We start from the raw sequence: 20,511 nt of genomic DNA, 5'->3' as shown, positions 1-20,511 counted from the left end.
TTTCTCTTGCCCTGCTTGCTTCACTCCACTGTCAGGTTGCTCCCTGATGTCAATCACAAGCAGAAACCTGTCAGAGCAAAGCAAACACACATGAAGTAGCTGCACAACCTCACTTTAAACAATGTATTTTTTGTTGCAAGGAATTGCAATCACTCAGTGCTTGTCTTTTCTCTTTTCTGAGGACAAGCTCAGCCAGACTACTCCCCTGTAGAGAAACACTGAAGAAAATACGATTATTACATGGAGAAACTCTATGTTGCGCAGCTGACCTTCACAGCATAACTCCTTGATTTCCATTTAATATATCGGTGCCTTCTTTGTCAATGCATGACCAAATCAATCCATCTTTGTGCTATTAAAGGTCAGTTATTTTCCTCTGTGCAGGCCCTCACTGAGGAAATGGATGCACACAACGAACGCCTCGGATGGCTTAACAAACACGCTCCTCAGATCCTGGCCAGTCCAAGTGTGAACCCTCAGAGCAGAGACCAGCATGTGGGCAAATTGAGAGCCATCAACCTCAACTGGAGCAAGGTGAGAGTCTTACCCATGACACACACGCACATGTTCAATTTTCTGTGCATCTTTTATCACATCTTTTAAGTTGAATATTGAAGGTGGAAATACATCTGATCATTTTCTTAACTCCATTTTCCTCTGACAACGATTCGAAACAATACGATAAAATACGATAGGATTGGATACAATTATATACAATACAATATTATAGGGTATGATACAATACCCAAGACACTGTTGTCTCGGCCAATTGCTCCACATTTTTAACCTCTGGATTACTGCATAGTAACACCGATTTTTCCCTGATTACAGTGTAATGCTGTAACCAGCGCTGCTATGTCAAGATAATGAGAAATAAAATTGAGATCACTAGGAAAAACTGAAAATTACTTAATAGCACAGGAAAACTGTAATTGTTATCAAAGGTTATCTAGAATGCATGTATGCATAGCCATTTAAGACTTCTCTTTCTGTAGTATTTCAGTAAAAATAACTTTATTTAAAAAGCTAAAGCTTGAAATCAGTGGCACTCAACTGGTGGGTGAGGAACCAAAAGTGGCTTGCAGAGCTGTTTGTTTTGTCTTTTTCTTAAAGTGTGCAGGGAAAAAATGCCAAAGCTCGTTTGTTTTTTTTTCCCTGTACGTTTTTTGACAGCAGAAAGGACACCAAGAAAGTGCTTGAAAGTTTTTTTCTGAATTATTCAGAAATTTCCACAGGAATTTATTTGACATCTTAAAAGGTTCTTTTTCCTGTAAACGTATTGGGAAATTTGAAGAAAATTCCCTACGAAGATTTTGAATTTCCTTCTTTTTTGGTAATTTTCAGTGGGCATTTTCCCTGAAACTTTTGGTAAGATAATCTCTGGTAATTTTCCCAGAAATCTTAAGAAATTTCATATGCAACTATGAATATTTGGGAATATTCGCCAGTAATTATGTGGACTTTTCTCAAGACCTTTCTGTAGTCTTTTCCAGAAGGTTTCCAGGAATATTTTAGGAATTCCCACTAGAAACATAAGGAGATTTTTTGGAATCTTCCTGGAGGCTGTTTGGAATTGTGTCTGGAATGTGTCCCAAAAACTTTCAGGAGTCTTCTAGATGATATTTTTTCCTGAAACGTAGGTGTATTTTCTTCACTCTTTTTGTTTTGCCGTGACCCCCAACGGGATAAGCAGTATAGAAAATGGATGGATGGATGGATGGATCTTTGTTTTGTCATGTTCTCTACTGTCTGAGGTCCAAACATCACGGAGTATCATTAAATGAATATTGTTGGGAAAAGAATCTGAAATTTGGGTCACGATTGCTCACTAAGGAGTTGGTGGTGGATACTGAGGCAAGACCAGTTGAGAACCAAATGACACAACACTGCAAATAAGTTTATATTCCAAATTTCTATTTTTTCTATTCTTACAAATATTTTTGGTTAAATATGAAAAGATAAACTTGTTGAAATCATAATATTACAGCAATTTACACTCAAGGTTTGATAACCTAGTTACTTCGTAAAATAAAAAATACATGAGAAAGAAAATCCAACTGTAAGAGATTTTTATTTGCTCACAAAGAGGGGGATGTCATGCATGGAATAGCAACAGGAGTTGAAGACTGTAGACCCTGCATGTGGGGGACATGCCCAAATAAGTATATGACTTTTGCACCAAAAATCTAACTTGTTACCCTTTCTTTCCTCTGCAGGTGACCCATGAGTTGTTGGATAAAGTTGGGGAGGTCGAGGCCAACCTGCAGAGTCATGCCCAGTTCCAGGACAGGATGAACAGACTCACTGACTGGGTGGTCGTCACACACCAGACAATAGTGACCCGAGGCCTGAACTCCAGCCAAGCACTGGTAGATCATTTGAATATGTCACAAAAACATAAATAAGCTTCAACAAATTTGGTTTCTAAAACAAGATCTTACATGTTTTAGGCTCTGGAGGCATCCATGAGGGACAGAAAGAGAGACCTGGAGGACTTGTTGGCTCATTCTATAGATCTTCAGAGACGGCAGCAGCTGCTGCCTCAGGAAAAGGTTTTGGCATCCATTGTTAGATTATTCACTGAATAAAATGCTGCAATCCATTTTGTTCTCTTATCAGCCTCAAAAAACCTTAAATCAACAAACAGCAGGGCAAAAAGACATGGAGTGAATCTAGTGCTAGATCTAGTCCTAGATCTAGTGATCCTAGTGAATCTCCTCCTCTGTTTCCTTTCCTTTTCCTTGTCTCAGTTATTGGTATCATCTTGTACATGTGTTCATGGATGCAGGGTAAGGTGGAGCAGCTGGCAGCTGATTGGAAAGCTCTGGATGTTCGACTGAGGGAGTCTCTACAGCCGCCTGTCTCTCCGTGGATGCAGCACCCCCAGGTTGTCCAACACCAGCAACTGGGTAAGGATTTCTGGGAATGCACTCATGATTTCCTTCCTTTCTGCCTCACTAGCTGATACAGAGTCTCAACAGGATCCTAATGAAGTGTTAAGTCATTGATGGGACAGTGAAAATTAGATATTGAATCGTTACCAGGGAAAATAAGCATGCACTGGTAGCAGAGGTAATAGGTGCTTGTTTGGTAATGTCTCGGCTAAATTTAGAACATAAAAATGCATGATGAAACAACTAATATATGGTGAGTAACAAAGTCCTGGTTGGGTAACACTAAAATGAACCTCAGCATCTCATTCATCATGATTTAGTGTGATGCCACTTTCCCCTGACAGTACCTTCTCTCTCATTCCTACGTCTTTAACGCTCATTGCATCATTTCCTTTTAATGAACTCTCAATATGTCAACACTACTTCCCTTGAGTGTCCTGTTCCTTTTTCCCCCCCCACCACCTCTCCAGTTGTGTCTGCAGTCCCCTCAGCTGTACAGATGGCCAGCCTGGTGAGCGAAGACCCCCACCACCAAACCCCACACACGCCGGACACTGTGGCGCCCACCGACCTCAACGAGACGGCCACTGAGCTGGCGGACTGGCTCCTGCTCATCACACAGATGCTCAAGTCTAATATTGTCACCGTTGGGGACACGGACGAGATCAGGACCACTATGGGACGACTGCAGGTGAGAAATGGGAAGCAGAGAGGAGGTATTTTTGGATGATGAGGATTCTTTTCATTAAAGAATAAAACTTTTTATTAAATAAACTAATAGTTACAGTCATATAAGCGATACACTCTTCCCGACTATGTGTGCATGTCTGTACCTCATCCTTTCAGGTGACAAAGAACGACCTGGAACAGCGTCACCCACAACTGGAGGATATTTTCACTCTGGCACAGAACATCAAAAACAAGACCTCCAACCTGGATGTCCGCACATCTATAACAGAGAAATGTATGTAAAAAGACCTGATGATGATCACACTAGGATATTCAGGGCTGTGTATTTGATTAATTCTATGTGTTGATTTCTAACAGTTTATTTATTTACTACTTATTTTTTAGCTGTAATAATTATTGTCAAGTAGGGATGTAACAATGTACTCAACTTGAGTTAGAGTTGGTATCACAGGACTGAGTTCATGATACAGTTTTGTCATGATTTTTAAAATATATTTATTTACTTTTTTATTCATGCAGAACAAAAAAGAACCATACAACAAAAAAAATCAAGTGGACGAAAATAGCCTTATTCTGCGAAGCTGAGGATGTGACTGCCTCTACTTTGAGCCAGATACCCAGCTAGATTACTACAGGACAAGGCTGGGGACGAGAAGTGGGAGATGCCTATTATTTAGAGCTGGAAAAAGTACCAGTCTATTTTACTCATGTAAAAGTACAGTTTCTCTGGTTAAATTTTACTGGTCTATAAATCTACTGCTGAAACTTATTTCATTTATAGGGATACTTCAACATTTTGGCAAATTCGCCCATTGCCATAATTCCTATAGTCTTAGTAATAGGTTTGTTTCCTTTAGTTGTTGGTGCAAGCTGTTTCTAGATCTGGGGGGACTGATATACCAGCTGCACAGCTAACACTATGTATGCAGACGATATTTTTTTGCTTTCCCTCATCAAACTCATCAAATACACAATCCAACAAATCCAAAACTCTCTTGCGGACAAGTTGTGTCCTGTACATTCACCACGCTATGAAATAATCATGGAACATTATGATGACGGAGAAGTTAAACGCAAAGCTGGAACTACACTCTGGACATGGCTGCTGCGCTGTGTCACTCCGCCTAGTGGTTTACTCAAGAAACAGTTCCAAGTATTTGCTTCATGTGTTGTAATGTTACATAATTACACGTTATTATTTCATAGCCTGGTGAATGTGCAGGTCACAACTTGTCCACGAGAGCGTTTTGGAGTTGTTGGATTGTGTATTTGATGAGTTTGATTAGGGAAAGCAAAAATACCGTCTGCTTACATAGCGTTAGCTGCGCAGCTGGTATATTGGTCCCCCCAGATCTAGAAACAGCTTGCACCGACAACTAAAGGAAATTAACCTATTACTAAGACTATAGGAATTATGGCAATGGGCGAATTTGCCCATTTATCCCGTTAAAGTTTAGTTTAAGTACTGAGTACCGAGTAGCTAGTGAGGAGTTGTACAGTAAAATACAATCAAGAATAACAAGTGAATAGATCTCCAGTAAGGTTGTTCAGGTAAAGTCACACCTCTATAATAAAGTAAAAAACACAGCAAAATTGACAGTGTTAATTAAACCTATATAAAGAAAAAACTGTGGCAAGGTGTGTCTCCTTTGAAAAGAACAAAGCAAAGAGTCAACATCATAGCAGTACTATTCAAAACAAAAAAAAAAACAATGCACCCAAATAACAGGTTAATAATAATAATTTTACCTGTTAGGTTTATAGTGATCCATGGTAGTTGTAGTGTAAAAGCTACCATGAGGAACTGTGGTTTGTGTTGATTTGGCACCCCCTGTGGACAAAATGTTACCTTGTATCTCTTATCTGATTTGATTTGTACTTTCAAAGTAATATTTTAGGATAAAAATCTCAAGTGTGTACGGGCTAAACCCGGGTAAATAAACAAAGACACAACCTAAAACATAACATCCAGTGTATTAAAGAAAAGAGATGGTCGGAAGGAAGCAGGACTGGTTTTTAGTATAGGAATCACAGGCTGGGTAAGCTCACCTGCACGCCGGTGTTGTCTGGGCCTTCGGCTTAATTCGCTCTTGAAGCATCGCGTGATGGATGAGCCCAAGCTTCCTTTAAGTTCAGTTTAGTTCGGTTGGGTTATACCTCAAAAACAATGACAAGTTACATTCAAGTCTGTGGGATTTGGTTTGCTCTAGAGTCCGTTGACAAGTTGACGTCTTCTCATCCTCATCGTCTTGTGATGTCAATTAAAGGTGACACAGTCGCTGCTTTGTGTGCACTGCTGACATGGTGCATTCAAAACTGTCAGGCAATCAAGTGACGTTTCACACAGCTTAACCAAATGTTTAATTCTCACCTGAAAACTAGTCCAAAACAGTTTACGAAGAGAAAAGAAAGGAAAAAAAAGAGGAACTACACATTGTTTATCATTCCTAACAAAGGTTTTTTTTTTTAAAACAGTGTTGAGTACTTGAATTGTCTGACATCTTCCCTGCAGCAACATTTGAAGACATTAAAAAGTAACTGAACAGCGATATTAAGTTATGTTTCTGACTATGTCCTTAGCTCCTCAAGATTGTAAAGAGGCATTGATAACCATATCAATTTGCTCTCATAACCAGCTAAACACACCTTTCATGAGCTTTAAAAATGTCTTGTTGTAAAGATGCTGTTATTACTTTGGTTTTCAAAGTTAACTTCTCTGGTCCACACATCTTTCACTAGTGGAGAGGGTCCGCAGCCAGTGGGACAACACTCAGCACGGCGTCGAGGCACGGCTCCAGCAGCTTGACAACATGATTGGACACAGCAACCAGTGGGAGGAGCAGAGGAAGGAGGTACACGCTCTGATCGGGCACAACGAAGGACGATTCCACCACCTTCTTCAGCAGGGCAGAGATCCCCTGACTAAACAGCTTGCTGACAGCAAGGTCAGAGAAAAGTTTCACCAGCATGTCCTCTGCATGTCTCACATCATGTCTGTCCCTCTGTATCCTTGTTTTTACAGTGCACTAGTCAAAAACAAGATGGTGTGATTTTTCTTGATATATAGAAACTTTAATGCATCAGACTCAGTGTGCAAGGTGTACACGTGACATTTTTATACCGGACAGCTGTGCAAAGGCCTTTAGAAGTCCTTTGTAGGTCTGTACAAGGTGGGAATGAATAAATCACCTCTCTGTAGTCTCACTTTGAACCTTAATAACATCCGTACACCCACATCATCCATCATGTTAATTTGAAATCATGACTTCATGAGTTTCTGGAAACAAATTATACTCTGTGATTGCATGTGACTCATTACAGGGAGCTAACACTAGAGGGCAACTGAGTTTAAGAGAATCCGGCACGTCTCATACACCTATCAGATCCTGCTTTGTGTGGTCATGTAATGATGAGTAATTGTCCATCTAGAATCACGTAGTCTACCTGGTTGTGTTAGGAAAACAGGAGCTTGGGTTCAAATATGTATGACTTATTTGTTAAAGCTTAATTTGAATTAATAATCTGGCCTCATGAATAACGGTTGCATCTTATGTAACCTTCTTAATTAAGTAGAGGTTAGAATAACAATGTCAAACGGCTTAAGCGGTAGGAAAACAAAATTCTTTGTGTTTTCAGTGCCTGAAGTTTAATTTAATTGCATTAAGTGAGATAATGGGTCATTAATATTCCTGCAGAGCAATTTGTCTAACTAAAGCAGATACCAAACAATACAAAAAGAAAACAGTGCATGAAAATAAACAACAACCTGAAAGAGTAGTGCCAACAGCGCCCTTCACAGCGACACCAACACACATTTGTCACATTCTCAGTGACGCCATCATCCTGATGCCTCTGTGTTGATCGTTTTATAGGTGTTCCTCCAAGACCTGGGCCGAGGCCAGGCTGCAGTCGCGGCCTTCAATGAGCTGTCCAATCATCTTCTGCAGGAGTATTCGACTGACGACACGCGCAGGATCAAAGAGGTCACAGATGCACACAACGCTGCCTGGAATAGCATCAATAACAGGTGATCATAAACTTACTCATGGTTTAATTTTGTGGCATACTGAGCTGACATCTCTGCCTATCATGTTTACTAGATGGCCAGGATTTTTACTGGTCAGTAAAGCACTGGAAGGGTTGCTATTTCCTTTAAGAAAATGGTCCGTTGATATGGGATTTGGTCAGTTTACTGGGGGAAAATAAAGAAAACAACAAACTAGCCTTAACAGACAATAGAGCTGTGGGCTGTAAAAGCAATAGAACATAAAAGAGACAATGGCCCAAATGGAGCTCTGATTAGGTGGTAAAAAGCGGCCTGTTTTACCATTAAGAATATTTTATTTATGGTAAGAATTTTTCAATTAGAAAGGAGCACAGTTAGTATAGTCAAAAACAGAGATGAGAGAGTGGGGAATAAAGGAGCTGTGGACCAAACTTGAAGCAGAGCCAACCACATACATGGGGTCCAACCCAACCCAACCATGAGGCTGTCTGCAACCCAAACCCTTTTTTTGTGTGGCTTTTTTTCCTTTATTGGAGTTATAGGACAGTGTATAGAGTTGGAAACAGGTTTGAGAGCGAGGGGAAGATGTGGTGTGAAAGAGCCACAGGATGGACCCAGGCTGCTCACGTACATAGGGTGTGACCTAACCACTGGGTCATCTGCACCCCAAACTCTTTTCTAACTTGAACGATACATATTCACAAGATATACTGAGATGAATCAAAAAATGGAGAAAGAAATAAAATGATTGATTTACAGTTAATTTAAAATTAGTGTGAAGATACTGGTGAATGTAAAAGAAAATGCCTATACGCTTTGACAAAGACATGGCATAAAATTTCAGTCAGTCAGTGATATGTGGGGTCCGATTCTCAACAATCAAAGGAAAAAATGAAGTGTTATGTCTGATTTATACACTGACAGTTTGTTTTTAATCACAAAGCCAAATTTCAGTAAAAAAAAAAAAAAAGACTTTGTACTGCATGTAAAATTAAGTCTCAAAATTGTGAAAAATGAAGCAGTACTCTGAACTCTGGGTTGCTGTTGATGCACCAAAACCATGCGCTTTTGGGATGATTATGCACGTCTTTCCAGCGTCAAAAACGTCTAGTAAACTCTATTGTCCAGGTAGAATGCACTTGCAGAATGAAGGCATAGCTCTCTAACAAAAGTGTGGCTCTGATGTTGAGACTTTAATCAACTTCCAGTTACGTGGGAGAACTTAAGAAGTGTTTTTGTATCAATGAAGCGCTAGGAACCAAAGTGAGTCATTCAACACCCCCCTACCATTTGGCCCACCCCCAAAAAATCTGCCCTACAAGTGTGAAAAGCTTTCTAACAGTCTAAATATGCAATTAAGTCTAACACAGTTCACAGTCTTCTCATGTACAGAGTATTTTTGGACTTAAAAAGCTAGGTAGACTGATTGTAAGGAGATTGCTAGATTAATTGTTGTCACTGAAGCATTTCTAATCATAAAGGTTGTTGGACTGTTGTCAGTGGATGATTTAAAATAAATAAATAAATGATTGCCAAGTCAAAACTGATGATGAAAACTCATTTCTTTAATTAGTAGCGTTATAATGATCAGGATAATGAACATTACGGTTATCATATTAGAATAAAACCCTTCTAAGGTGAGAGTGGAGTTACCCGCCATCATCCTGCTGGGCTTCAGTTACTTTAAAACAGATAGACGCAATGCGGGGCTCTTGGGCCACATTGTGAAGGAACAGCTGTTTTTATGCAACAAACTTTTTTTTTGTCCAAAATATGACTTTGATTTTTGTCAACTCTGTCAGAGTTTTATTTTACTATCTCACGATGAATGTCAAGTTATCAGATACTTGTATTTATTAATGATGTTAGTGATGAAATGCCGTATTTTAACTTATTTATTTCTTCCACCTGAAAATCTCATCTCAAAAAATCGTTTAACATAGATCAGTCATTACTGCATTAAGAAAAGCTGATATTTTAATAAACGAGAAGTATAAAGTATAAAGCAAACAGAGGACTGTGGATTTTTTTTGTAAAATTAAAAAAAACATCTGAGAGAGTTGACAAACATCTGATGGAGTTGACAAACACCTGAGAGAGTTGACAAACATCTGATGGAGTTGACAAACACCTGAGAGAGTTGACAAACATCTGAAAGAGTTGACAAACATCTGAGAGAGTTGACAAACATCTGATGGAGTTGACAAACATCTGAGAGAGTTGACAAACATCTTATGGAGTTGACAAACATCTGAGAGAGTTGACAAGCGTCTGATTGAGTTGACAAACATCTGATGGAGTTGACAAACACCTGAGAGAGTTGACAAACATCTTATGAAGTTGACAAACATCTGAGAGAGTTGACAAACATCTGATGGAGTTGACAAACACCTGAGAGAGTTGACAAACATCTGAGAGAGTTGACAAACATCTGAGAGAGTTGACAAACATTTGATGGAGTTGACAAACACCTGAGAGAGTTGACAAACATCTGAGAGAGTTGACAAACATCTGAGAGAGTTGACAATTTGGATAAAAAGTGATTACTTCAGCTAGCTTTCTAACCATTAGATTGTGCCTCTTGCAAAGGTATTTTTCAGTAGTCTCTCATTTTTGACTCTTTTTATGATTGGCAGGGCTAGTGACCGACATGCTCAGCTGGACAGTGACCTGAAGGGTCTGCAGATGTCCCTCAGGGAGCTGGAGTCCTTTCTCAAATGGCTCCAGGAGGCAGAGACCACCGTCAACGTTCTGGCTGATGCCTCTCAGAGGGAAGACCTGTCGCAGGACTCTGCCCACGCCAAGGAGCTGAGAAGGCAACTGGAGGTAGGGCTGGAAAAAAAGACTCTTGCCCCATGTGTGTTAAAGTGTGTGAGTGTAATCTATTCACAGGTGCTAGCCTATTATCTCAGTGTCATCCTTCATTAACGTACCCTTCACTAATAGAAAAGAGGCAGCTGTGTATGTGTGTGTGCCTCCATGAATAAGCTGCTGGTTTAAGGTGTGTGATTGGGAGGGCTCACAGAGGGCAGGTGAGTGCTTGTATGCATCGAGCGCGTCTCATTGATCCTCTCGTCCTATGCTGCTTAGGAATTCTTTGTGTGTTTGCTCTCACTAGCTTGTCATTTATCCACACTTCCCCCAAGGATCTGTTGACACACTTCATCTTAAGCTTTATGTAACATTTAATACCAAAATCACTTCACCATAACCTTTCCAAAAGCTAAAACCAGCAATAATCTTCTATTTTGACATCATACTGAAGTTTTTTTGTATTTTTCTCCTGTCAGTGTTGCCCTCTCTGATTCCACACCAAAGGGCTTTTATTTCCACAACCTGTTTTTTTTTTTTTTTCACAAAAGATCAATGATTTGACGTAAGCATGTGTATCCAAGTCCTTGTCCCTGAGAAAATACTGCAAAGTCATACATCTTTCAGAGCTGAGGGCCTTCATCCAGTAATAATGCCTTTTCTTTCAATGTCTTCAAACCACGGTGCTGTTACTCCCATTTGTGTCAAATTATTTTAAAACAGGCCAACGTTATGGAGAAAAATGACACTGAATCACTGCATGAGTGTGCATGAAGATTTCTGGGAATTCATGTTCTCGTTGTGGACGTGATGCAAAGAGACTTCTATAGCTCATTGTTGAGGCATGGCTGGATTTATCCACGGTCTAATGAAATTCAGGGGAAGTAGGGGAGAAATGGATTTTGTACCTTATCAGCCTGTCTTTATTTGTAGTATTGAAGATAATCCATCATTATAAGCCCTTTCAACATTTGAAAGGACACATTCTTTATGCTGTTTCATTTTTAGAAAGTCTGTCAAAGTCACCTGTAAGGTCATGTGTGGTTTAAAAAAAAGGTGGAGTTATTTAAAGTCTCATTTAGTCAGACAATATCCACAGTGCCAGCACCTTTCTGAACTGGCATTAGCCGTCGTCTCTGTTTTTGCCTTTTTGGCTTATTTCCATCTCCTTGTTAAAGTGATTGATGGATAACACTCAGGCCTAGAAATCAGGATAATGAACGAGACTTTCTGTGACAGAAGACATGTGTTGACATACAAAGTCGTTTCCCAAACTCTATTATTAGCCTACAATGACTACTCTGCCACTGTTGAGTGTCGAGTTACTTTAATCACAGATTTGGCCACAGGCTCCTGTCATACTCACTGTTGTTTTCATATTAAGCCCACAGTTGTTGAGTGGTGGGGCTCAGCGAAGCATACAAAAACACTTTAATGAATTTTCTTAGAATGTAGAGGTTGAATAACTGAACAGAATCAAAACATGTGAAGCTGTATTGATAGAATAGACCACAGAAGCCTGAAATTGTCCATGTAATGATTTTTTTTCATTTCCTTCAAATAGTGAAATGAAAACATTTACATACATCTTGTATTTGTCTGGTAAATATGAGGAAATCGCTGAACTTTAGCCTGGCATAGGGGCCGTAAAATGATGGTAACAGCTGGAAATTGTTGTGCCTTTATGCCATTTTACTTTTTTAAACCTTAGGAGTCCACAGTCATGCCGGTGTGAGGTCATCATGTGCATCAGTTTAAATAGCTGCATTTTTCTGAATTTAGCTTGATTTTGGCACACTTCTACTTCTTTGTATGTTTAGTTTGCACTGTTTGGGAATCCCTCACAGTCCAGAAATGCAAAAAGGGGCATACTGTTTTCTGTATACTTAAGTACAAAAATTATTTTAAATTGGGCATTGTTTAGTGGACAAAAAAACAAACAAACAAACAAAAAAAACACCCTTGCATTCACTGTAAAAATTATAGGAGATAAGACTGTCTTACTGGTCTTTAACCTGGAATCTGTCTCTATATGTATGTGAGTTAAGTGATGGTTGATGCCGGTCTGCACGCTCCTTATGCTGGCAACGCTGTACTCCCTGCTCAGAAAGTATGACTGCCTCAGGTTGCTATGGTTACTCCTATCATTTAATGGCTGCGGCACATTCATTTGGAAGTGTTTAAAGTTTTTTTTGACTGGAACTACGTGAGGAGTTCCAGAGGTGTCCATATATAAGAAGTTAATGAACACAATGGAACTTCCAGAGCCAATCAGAATCGAGAATTCACCAAGACCGTGGTATACATAAGGGTTAATGCCTGACGAGGTGTCCAATTATTACAGTCTGACGCAAGAATTTAAGATATTTTATGGGAAAATGAACTTTCTTGAAGACATTCCCATCTTCGTGAGTCAAGATCTCAAGAAAAAAAACTGAATTTACTCTTTTGTCATGTGTCCGCCTATAGGACTTCTGTATATCCTAGATATTTTCCATATGTTTTTTTCCCAGGAGCCAGTGTGTGACCCACTGAAAACAGCCAAAAACCCACTATTGTGTCCCAACCCACCAGTTGAGAACCACTGCATTATAATATTTTAAAATTGGCCTCCTGTAATCATGTTTCTGTCTGAAATTAGTTGGATAATACAGATCAAATAATTTAATACATTGAATGCTACATTTTTTAATGTGTCCTGTGGTGTGGCCTGTTTTTGGAAATGTGACAGAGAAAAATCATTGCAAATTGCTGAGGAGTAATTCTGCTGTGTTCAGTGGGGTTTTGGGTTTGCCCTTGTTCATTAAAACCAGTCGCATTCAAGATGATAATTAACAGGGTGTAAATAGTGGTGCATAGGCAATCTTCTAGAGGTATAGAATACCATGGAAGCTAATTATAACTCAGGCATGTGTTTGTTATATTGTGTACAACAGGCCAGTGGATTTCAACTGTGGGCTAAGCTGTTTTCAGTGGGCATCAAGTATGATTATGTTTTCCCATGTTTATGTGTTAAATTCTTGTTATTTCTGAAATGCGACCCAAATCTACGTTACCACAGGAAACAGAGAAAAAGAAAGTGTATGCATGTAACTATGTGCTTTTTGAACATTTGTTTCTCCGTGTCTCTGTTCAATTACATGTTTTGGTCTAAAATTTCTTACCTGATTGTTTTTTTTTTTTTAAATCTGGGTCATAATTTCCCAGGTAGTGGAGGAACCTGAGGATAGACCTGTTGAAAACCGCTGCACTAGACCATATGTACCAACAAACTGCTTGCAGATAAAGCCTTTTGTTATCTTAATTCGAACATGTTCAACTGTCAGGTTAGTAATTGTTTGTATACCTGCATATATGTTGCTGACAACAGCAATGCAAGCCAAAGATGTATATACATTCTCCAGCAGAGAATGTCAGTGAAGACCTGGTATTGTCAGTGCCATTAAGGCTGAGCTGACATCACACTCCCGCCTGCCTGTAATTTCCTGTGAGGCAAAGTCGATACTGTGTAGAATGACTGAAAGGGACGCTGTAGCCAGTTAAACCTTGTTTAAACAGAGCTCTTCAATAAGCTCAGCATGATCCCTTCTCACAGCGGCTGTGTTTATCTGTGCATGAGCCTTTTGGTAAATGATGATTAGTGTACTGTGCATGTTAGTTTAAGGGAATGTATTTGCTCCTCCTTGCTTTGGAGTCTCCCTTTATCTATAAAGGAGCAAGCACTATATAAGCAAACTTAGGTGCTACAACAAGAAAACCTGTTGTGTATTTGTGTCAGTTTGTGCCTGTTTTATTGTATGACTCACATTTACGGGGGATCCGTCGATGTGAGGCGTGCTCCTGCTCGGTGATACAGAGGTTTTCATCCTCTCTTCAAATGAATGCCTCTTGTCTTGCGGTTTGGGGAAAAAGAGAGTATTTTTTCAGCAGCACTTCAAATAAAAGTCAACAGAGAGAGTCAGAGACAACAAGAATAGGCTTTAAATACCAACCTGTGTGAGACTGTGTGGTCAGAAGCTCTGTAGGAGTGAGCGGGTGCTTTATGATAATCTCTGCTGATTGTGCAACTACTCTGGTTTTTATTCTCTGTCCTCTCTGCGTCTACCTTTGAAGCCTTGTACAGGTTTCTGCACCAGTAATAACAGCTTAAAAGACTTTCAAAATTTTCTTGCCTTGACCTTTATTTTTATAACTTCCCTTCCACTGCTCTACTTCTCTCCCACTTCTCCTTTTAGTTTCTAAGACCTCCTTTCCTCTTTGAAAATGTTTTGAAAGCTTCACCAAAAACAACTTAAATACACAGAAATTTTTTCTCTATTATTAATTCCACATTTTTGTGATTGGATATTTAAAGTGACATCAGATGCTTAATTGCTTCTGTAGTTCATGACATATCCAGCAGAAGGGGACTGTAACAAAATGAGTACAAAAATACCTCTCTTTTCACTGGATCTACCACCTTGATTTTAAATACAATCTCATGATGCCTTTCAATCAATAAACTAAATTGACAATTTTTCAGCTGGAGGCTTTTCAATGGATACCCAATCTATAATCCAAACATGATCATTTCTGGCCCAAAAACCAAGATTGACTTAATGAACAGAGCTTGGTGCAACAGGAGCAACTGGACTTGGTTAAGGTTTTTGAAGACATCCTACTTCTCTAGTCTGAGGACTGACTGGAGCCAGAGTGAAAAGTAAGGCTGAGTATTTCCCAAAGCCTCACAATACAGTACATATCACTGTACAGATTCCATGATGTGGTATGTGTCATGATAGACGTTGATTTTGGATCATAAACGTTGTACACAAAATTCACTGCAGTTTACAGTTCTTTATTGTAGAGAATAACTGCAAAACTTTCAAGGATTCTACAACTTTAAACACTTGCTTTCAAATCCTCGGAGAATCGAGAAGTCAAATCAAAATGTCTGCCTACAAGCTCTAAAATATTAATAAATGAAAATACAATGTCATTTAAATTTTAAAACTTGAATCGGCCCTACTGGTTGCCTCTCTTGCTTTTGTGTTTGATACAATAACAGTTATCTTGTTTCACTTAACTATAAGCCTATTTATATTTGCTAGACTTTCCTTTTGCTTTACATTCATACAAAACCTAGGTACCACCGTTTATGTTATCAACTAAGCTGTGCAGACTCAAGTCTTTACAAATGAGCATAAAAAGTATTGCTTGTTGGGGCGCAGCTGGCCAAGTGGTTATGTTGCGCCCTATGTACACGAGCACCTGTGGCTCTTTAACTGCATGTCATTCCCCCACTCTCTCATCCCTGTTTCACTGTCCTATCTCTCTAATAAAGGCAAAAAATCTTCAAAATAAATCTTTGAAAAACAAAAGAAAACAAAGTGTTGCTTGTGATTTTCTTGTCCTGTTTAGAAGTTTTGGGAAATTGTGTTTTTTGACAGCAGCGTTGGTTAATGACGGCACAAACCAGCCTGGTGTGGCAAGTCTAGCTATTGATGCTAACTGCTAATTAACCTGGAGTCTTGTCATATGTAGCTGAAGATTGACTGTGTTGCTGCAGTATTTTACCTTGTTTCTTGCATTTGAACGACAATTGCAAGTTCTAGTAGGATGGACATATTTAAAACACTCTTAACAAAAGCCCAAAACACAGGTGTTGAACTGGCGTGTCACGTCATTTGCTGCTCTTCAATTGCCGTCCTTAACACACACCGACAGCAGGGCGTCAACAGTCTAACTCTCCACCAGCCACTGTATGGCCAGGTGTTTTTATACTGGGGCTTAAAACCTTCTAAGGGATTGCTTCTCTGCCTCACTGAGTAAATAAAAAAGCAATTGGAGCACTGGTGTTTCACCAGCAGCATAGGCAGCTGGTCTGTTCTACAACTCAAAGAGCTGATGGTGCTAAATTTCACTTTCTGTGCCCTCAAATTGCCTAAAACAGGGCTGTTCTTATGGCAGCTGAGATGGACAAAACAGCTGTTCTCTTGGGAATAGTGCAATGGCCTAAAGTGCCTGGCTTGAGGCATCTATGAGGGTCCAGCCACCGCTGGTGTGGGATAGAAAATAATGGGGACGATCGCTTTTGATGTGTGTTGAATGGCGCCGTTTTTTGTTCTGGGCTTAAGTCTTCACAGAGGGAAGAGTAGCAGGTACAGCTGTTCGTGATTTGTCGGAGTTGGGTACAGTTTTATTAATCAATTGTATGAATTTGTTCAAAGTTTAATGATACCTTTGCAATTATAAAAATATTTCTAGTTCCAATGACCATTATCATTTGTTTTTCTCCTACGAGTTTAGTTTCAGGCACTGTTTTGGCACCAGTATCGACAAAAACCCCAGTGATACCCAACCCTACCAGTGAGTTTGAATTAAAATGTCCATTTAATTGACAAGGACAGTGGTTGTCTTTAGGTATCACAGTTTCTGTGTAATTGGATTATACATTTATCAGGAGGGTTTCATGCCCTAGATATGCTCAGACTGTGAGTTCCTAACAATGCCAAGTGAGGAAATGAATGGTACTTTAACTTCCAGGAACCCTGATGTTGGAATAACTCCTCCCTCTTCTTCACTGAATTGTGTGTGCATCTCATTTGTGCTCCGAGCTCTCTCTCTTTCTCTAACTCTCTCTTTCTCTACCTCTCTCTCCCTCATTGATCTGTTTGTTGCCTCGCATAATGTCATTCTCCTTTCATGGTGGCGGTGGTGTTGCTGTCTCTTACACCGCTGCTTTTGATCTCCCTCTGTCCTTCTTTTCCTCTCTCTCTTCCTCTCCCTTGTTCCCTCTCTCTCTCCGGATCACCGACAGTAAAAAGTGAACCGCGCTACAACCAGCTTCTTCTCCGTCAGTCGTCCTATGCAACTCGTGCCTGCTTTCGTCCCTGCTCGCCGTCACTTTTCACTTCTTTTGGTCATTTTCTTCTTCTTCTCCATCATTTCCTTTTCTCTTCGTCACCCTCTTCTTACTCTGCAGGGTGCCGTCACAAGTGATTTGTGTGATTCTCTTCTTCTGCTGTCGGAGTGCGCGTGTGAATGTCCGCGTGGAGGAGAAAGTGAGTGTCTCGTCTCGTCCGGCTTGCCCGCAACATTGTGTGTTTGTGAGTGCATGCTGAGTGAGAGTGTTTGTAAAGAGAGAGAGAGAGAAAACTGAGGCTGTACTCTGCGTGTTGCGCCTGTGTGTGTATATGTGACGAAACACGGGGGGCACGCTGAGCTGAGTACGCTCCCAAGTGTGCACGTCTCTCTCTCTCTCTCTCTCTGTGCATGTGTGTTTGTGTGCACTCATCACGTCAGCTTGGCTGGGGTCTGGACGGCAGGCTAGGGGGAGAGAGGGAGAGGGAGAACAATATGAGCGTGGTAGGGCAGTGCTAGCATGCGGACCGGGAGCAGGCTGCTGCAGACTTGTAGCAGTCTTAAGATGATGGCCATGGTCCGGACCTCCCTCCAGAAAGTGGTGGTCTTCCTACACAGGCTCCAGAGGATGGCCATCTCCTCGCCGCGCTACCAGAAACTCTGCAAGGTACGTCGACCCCTGGAGAGAGAAAGAGAGAGGGATGGAGAGTTTCTGTTTTTCTTTTCCTTTCTTTTTCTTTCACTGAGTTGAATGGAAATTTGTTTTTAAGTTGTTCTTCTGTGTATTTTTACATTCTTTGTGCATGTTTGGGAGCCTACACTCATGAAAGGCTTTTGTGCTTGTGCATCAGCACCAAAGTTTTTGCTTCACTTCTTTCTTTTGCTCACTAAGTAGTCAGTCTTCACCTTGTCTGTTGTTTCTCATCTTTTCTTGCTCTTTCTTCACGAGTCATTTGTTTGTCAGTTTGAGCCGATGTTTGTTGATATTCTGTCACCTCAACGATTTGGCTTTTTACATTTAAATCAGTCTGACTTTTTGACTTTTTGCACTTTTGACACCTTTTCTAGTCAACAAATAATGATGTGGTTTGTGCACATGTTATGTTTCTGTCTGCAGCTTGATCGGTTTTGGCTTTGTAGACATAGCGCTCTTTGAGAAAGTAGAGAAGTTCATTTTTTGTGTTGTTTTTGAGATCAGTACTTTTGTAGTTTATGTTTGTGAGAGGCTCACATGATGCTAATATAAGGTTTTTTCAGCACTTTTGTGGGCAAAACTTTGTTGAGAGTTTCCTTGACATCTATATTGTAGGACATCCACATTTCAACACAGCTGAAGAGACAAATTTTCAGAACTATGATTTAAAAATCCCGTCATAACCAGCACACTTTAAGATTCCACCTGAAAAAAAACCAGTTTATTTTCTGTGTAATCATTTTGATCATTACTGTCCCTCCTGTGTTGCCAGTATTGACCCTCTCTCGTAGTGCGATGGCAGAGAGAACCAGCTGTGTGTATCTGACAGAGCGAGAGACTAATGCATCTGACTAGTTTCTGATTGCTCGCCAGCATCAATCATGCCTCGACAAACATGTGGCGGTTGGACTTAATCCACTCTTAATCCGTAAACCCTTCTTTCCTAAGTGCTTGCCTCGTTCTCTATTGCGTGTTTTCCTTCTTTTCTATTCTTTTCCAAAGTGGATCACGTGTACCATGTTTTTAAATCACTTTACTGGATTTGTGTGGCCCTTTTTGTTCTCAAAGAAGTAGAAATGGAAAAAGAGAGAGTGAAACTTACATTAGGGAGCAGTCAACCAAGCATTAGGCATTAGCAGTTTTCCCACCTTTTGTCAGATATTTATCTCACAGATGCTGCACTTCTGCCTCTGCTTGTTCTGTGCAAAAAGAGTGAATCAAATCTTTTTTGCCTCCCTTTGCCTACCTGCAAATAAGCGCTGACTCTCTCTCTTTAATGTTACCTCTGAAGTTGAATCACTTGTACAGAGTCTGTTCAGCCATCCTTAGTAGCCTTAGTTTCTCCTTACCTGATGGGAGGAAGCATCATTCATACCACACTCGATTAGCCTCCCCTGGGCTGCATCAGTCATTCCGGCTTCGTTTGGCCTTCCCTCAGGGGAATCAGTAATGCCGGGCTTGTCCTGCATGCATCCCCAGGGTGGGTTTGCTCGCTGCCTGACTGTAACAGTGACTTCCCGATGATGGATTTGCTCGGGGCTCAACCTCTTGGGGTTCGGCTATTCTTTCTGCATCATAACAGCACTTGTCCTGAAACAGCCCAGGCGGCTTTTGTCTGATTTAGGATAATAAGCACTAAAATAATCTAGTTCTCCTCCTTTAAGCAGATTTGTATTGATTCATGCTAAATCTTTGGCTTTTATAACTCTGAGCAAGGGAAATAACTTAAGCTTTAAATCTGATATTCCTCATATTCCTGGGGATTGTGCTGAACATCCAGTACCTGAAAGGAAAATCAATAATGGTCAGCCAAGTCTACTTTTTCTTCATCATTTTCAGCACCATAGATGCTTGAAATCACATAACATGCAGGTTTTCTTTTACTCCTGGAAGTCTAATTAAGCTGCACTTTCAAGCAGGGGGGTGTTGCAGGATTATTTACAATATGATAATATAAGATTTGATACATTATGGTACAATATGGTACAATAAAATATGATGCATGTCATTATGTGATGTGGTATGGTGAGGTTTAGTAGCATATGATATGATACCAACATAACTCAGTGCAGTATGGTACAGTACGATACAGTATGATACGATACGATACGATACGATGCAATGGATACTAGGGGTGTAAGCGTATTTGTATTTGTCCCGCGTAGTCACATGATGAATATGTTCAAACTATTGGGAACAAAAGCAAACAAATGACAAGTATTTCACCACCAGTCTGGGTGGCAATAATGATACTGTTTCTAAACTACTATCAAACAACCAATGACAAAGAGGAAGAAGCTGGCAAAACAAAACACACAAAGAAGAAAAATGACCTCCCGCTGCCAGAGAAGCAGTGAAGCGAGATGCTACCCCTTCTCCCTCTCCTCATCTCTGCACTGTTTTTAAAAAGCCTCCGGATGTAAAAGCAGAGAGGGTCAAAGATATGACCGATGTTTATACATTTTTAAAGACTATGCACAGACCTGTAGAGAACCCAGACTTGAAACATGAGCTAGTCTGGGGTCCTTCACAGGCATACATTAGCCAGTATTTTGTACGAGTAACTACTGCGC

General features: G+C 40.2%; 1 protein-coding gene across 6 annotated transcripts in view; it reads left to right on the top strand.

Annotated features, from left to right (window-relative positions):
* The window catches only part of utrn (utrophin), a 315,204-nt gene that overhangs the window by 103,870 nt on the left and 190,823 nt on the right, over window positions 1-20,511 (top strand). For all 6 annotated transcript variants that reach the window (XM_041805540.1, XM_041805544.1, XM_041805541.1 and 3 more), the window contains 9 exons: window positions 385-534; window positions 2,217-2,369; window positions 2,451-2,552; window positions 2,789-2,909; window positions 3,365-3,585; window positions 3,741-3,858; window positions 6,324-6,529; window positions 7,457-7,611; window positions 10,227-10,416. In XM_041805540.1, coding sequence (XP_041661474.1) covers window positions 385-534; window positions 2,217-2,369; window positions 2,451-2,552; window positions 2,789-2,909; window positions 3,365-3,585; window positions 3,741-3,858; window positions 6,324-6,529; window positions 7,457-7,611; window positions 10,227-10,416 — 1,416 coding nt within the window. The remainder of the gene's footprint in view (window positions 1-384; window positions 535-2,216; window positions 2,370-2,450; window positions 2,553-2,788; window positions 2,910-3,364; window positions 3,586-3,740; window positions 3,859-6,323; window positions 6,530-7,456; window positions 7,612-10,226; window positions 10,417-20,511) is intronic.

The sequence above is a fragment of the Cheilinus undulatus genome, linkage group 14 (genome assembly GCF_018320785.1).
Source record: "Cheilinus undulatus linkage group 14, ASM1832078v1, whole genome shotgun sequence".
In the NCBI taxonomy this organism is placed as follows: Eukaryota; Metazoa; Chordata; class Actinopteri; order Labriformes; family Labridae; genus Cheilinus; species Cheilinus undulatus.
The sequence above is the reverse complement of the archived record's forward strand: the minus strand, read 5'-3'. Positions and strand labels throughout refer to the sequence as shown.